Here is a 2,543-nt window from a genome sequence, read left to right on the forward strand (position 1 = left end):
CGTGTGTTTCTGGGCCGCTTCCCCGCGTGCTGCCCGCTTCTCACCCGCTCTCCTCCCCCGTGGGACAGGCGCCCACTGCCCACGCGCAACAGACGCGGGTGTGTGTGTGTGTGCGTGTGTGTGTGTGTGTGTGTACGTATGAGACTGTGTTGCTCAAAAGGTCGCTCAGATCGCAGACAAACACGCACTCACAGACACACACATGCACTCTCACACGCACACACACACATGCACTCTCACACGCACTCACAGACACACACACACATATACATGCACTCACACACGCACTTACAGACACACACCTTCCACTTGTATTCGCCCGAGCTGGAGCCTGTGCCGGGTGCAAACCCGCCATCGTAGTACTTCTGCACAACAGCAATGGCAGCCATCACAGCAAGCGTCAGCAGGCACGAACCAAAGAAGGACACATAGCCACTGAAGCACATTGGCCACATAATATTCACACATGCACATATCTGCGCCTGAGCAACAGCCTGCCCGCACACACACACACACACACACACACACACACACACACACACACACACACACACACACACACACACACACACACACACACACACACACACACCTGTGATAGGCGCCCGTGGTTCCAGTACTTTACAAACTGCGAGTGCGTTGGATGGGAGGCGGGGAAGGGGGGTGTCGTGTGATGGCTTGCACAGGCGCTCGCGCTCGAGAACATACGCCCTCATAACTGTACGCCACAGACACACAGACACACAAACACACAGACGCACAGACACACAGACACACACACGCATGCACACACACATACACACACGCATACTACCTTCTTGAAGTACTTTCTGCGCTTGTCGTAGGAGTAGTCGTCGAGGGTCTTGTGCTTCTTGTGTTTGAGCCAGTGGCGGAACTCGGCGTTCTTCCGGTAGTAGTCGTCCTCCGCCAACCGCTCCTCTGCCCGAATGGAATGGCAAGGGGGGGGGGAGAAGCGAGCATTGTGGTGGTTGGCGGATGTGTCATGTGAGCAACGGGGATGAGGTGCCATCACATATCACACACACACACACACACACAACAACAACAACAGCAGCAGCAAGCAAGCAAGAGATCGCGCTGTCATACCGGGTGCATCAGAGTCGGAAGAGGACGACGATGACCCTGATGACGACCGACGATCGCTGCCGTCATCCGAGGACGAGTGGCGATGGCGGTGATGGTGCTTGGTCTTCTTCTTGTGCTTCTTCTCCTTCTTCTTGTGCTTCGCCATCTTTGACGGTGCTTTCGGGTTTATGTTGATGTTGATGTTGACGCTTATGTTTGTGGAGGTGGTTGTGCGTTCATGATGATGGTGATGGTACAATGAAGGTCAAAGTAACTCTTGTACGTACGTAACAGCATGCGCAAACCCACGCGAGGATACCAGCTACACACACACACTCTCTCTCTCTCTCTCTCTCTCATACACCCACTCACTCACTCATACATGCATTCAAAACGAGTCAACGGCTGGCGCCATAAGCGTCCCATCCCATCCCAACCGTCTCCATCACAACTCAATCCGCTTGCATCACACGGGTGAGGGCATCCACAACCGCACATCAGTGCAGCAGCTGCGCGTCATCGTCCTCCGTCTCGCTGAACACATGCGAGGGCGCGGGTGCGTTGGCATCGCCGTCGTCGTGGCCGTCTGCGCTGATCGAGTACGAGGACGCCTTGCTCCGGTTGCAGTAGTACCTGCAAGGCGGAGTGTGGTGGTGTGGTGTGCATGGTAGTTGAACCACAGAAGTAGAACAATCACCACATCATCATGGTCATCGTCATCACACAACCTTTCAAACCACACAGAGAACACACACACACACACAGACACACAGACACACAGACACACAGACACACAGACACACACACACACACACACACACACACACACACACACACACACAGAGAGAGAGAGAGAGAGAGAGAGAGAGAGAGAGAACACATGCAGAGCAGGATACCTGGTGATGGAAGTGATGCCGAGGAAGGTGAGGGCAAGCATGTTGACCCATCCCATGTACATGGCCGCAGTCAGTTTCTGCAGACACACACACACACACACACACACACAACAGTCAGTGCACCAGAAGCGTGTCATGACACGTGAGCAACGACAGGAGGCAGCGTGCACAAGACAAGGAACGGGAATGAACGCGTGAGGCGTGTCAACGGAGTCCTCATTCACGCACGTACACGCATGCACACACACGCACGCACGCACACGCACACGACATGTGCGCACCGCGTAAAAGTCTGGGTACTCGAGCTTGTTGCCCTTGAGCGTATAGATGCGCCTGCATATACACAACAGCGATACATGCTGAGACACGCGAGTACAACAGGATTGGTGACGCAAGCAGCCCACGATGCAATACACGACCCATCAATATCAAACACACACACACACATGCACACGACATGCCCACGATGCAATCCACAAAACACACACACACACACAACACAACACAACACAACACAACACACACACACACACACACACACACACACACACACACACACAC

The 2,543-nt window shown here is 54.1% G+C and overlaps 2 protein-coding genes across 2 annotated transcripts in view; both read right to left on the reverse strand.

Moving 5' to 3' along the window:
• Positions 1-1,298, reverse strand: part of PTSG_11743 (uncharacterized protein) — a gene marked incomplete at its 3' end in the record, with an annotated part of 1,730 nt that extends 432 nt beyond the window's left edge. The window contains exons 1-4 of the mRNA XM_004997400.1: positions 1,108-1,298; positions 815-939; positions 593-628; positions 303-365 (exon numbers count right to left, since the gene is read on the reverse strand). Coding sequence (XP_004997457.1) covers positions 303-365; positions 593-628; positions 815-939; positions 1,108-1,252 — 369 coding nt within the window. The 5' untranslated portion in view covers positions 1,253-1,298. The remainder of the gene's footprint in view (positions 1-302; positions 366-592; positions 629-814; positions 940-1,107) is intronic.
• Positions 1,254-2,543, reverse strand: part of PTSG_11744 (uncharacterized protein) — a 2,864-nt gene continuing 1,574 nt past the window's right edge. The window contains exons 5-7 of the mRNA XM_004997401.1: positions 2,264-2,315; positions 1,983-2,059; positions 1,254-1,719 (exon numbers count right to left, since the gene is read on the reverse strand). Of these exons, the coding sequence (XP_004997458.1) occupies positions 1,584-1,719; positions 1,983-2,059; positions 2,264-2,315 (265 nt within the window). The 3' untranslated portion in view covers positions 1,254-1,583. The remainder of the gene's footprint in view (positions 1,720-1,982; positions 2,060-2,263; positions 2,316-2,543) is intronic.

This window comes from Salpingoeca rosetta (assembly GCF_000188695.1).
Source record: "Salpingoeca rosetta unplaced genomic scaffold supercont1.4, whole genome shotgun sequence".
Classification (NCBI taxonomy): domain Eukaryota; class Choanoflagellata; order Craspedida; family Salpingoecidae; genus Salpingoeca; species Salpingoeca rosetta.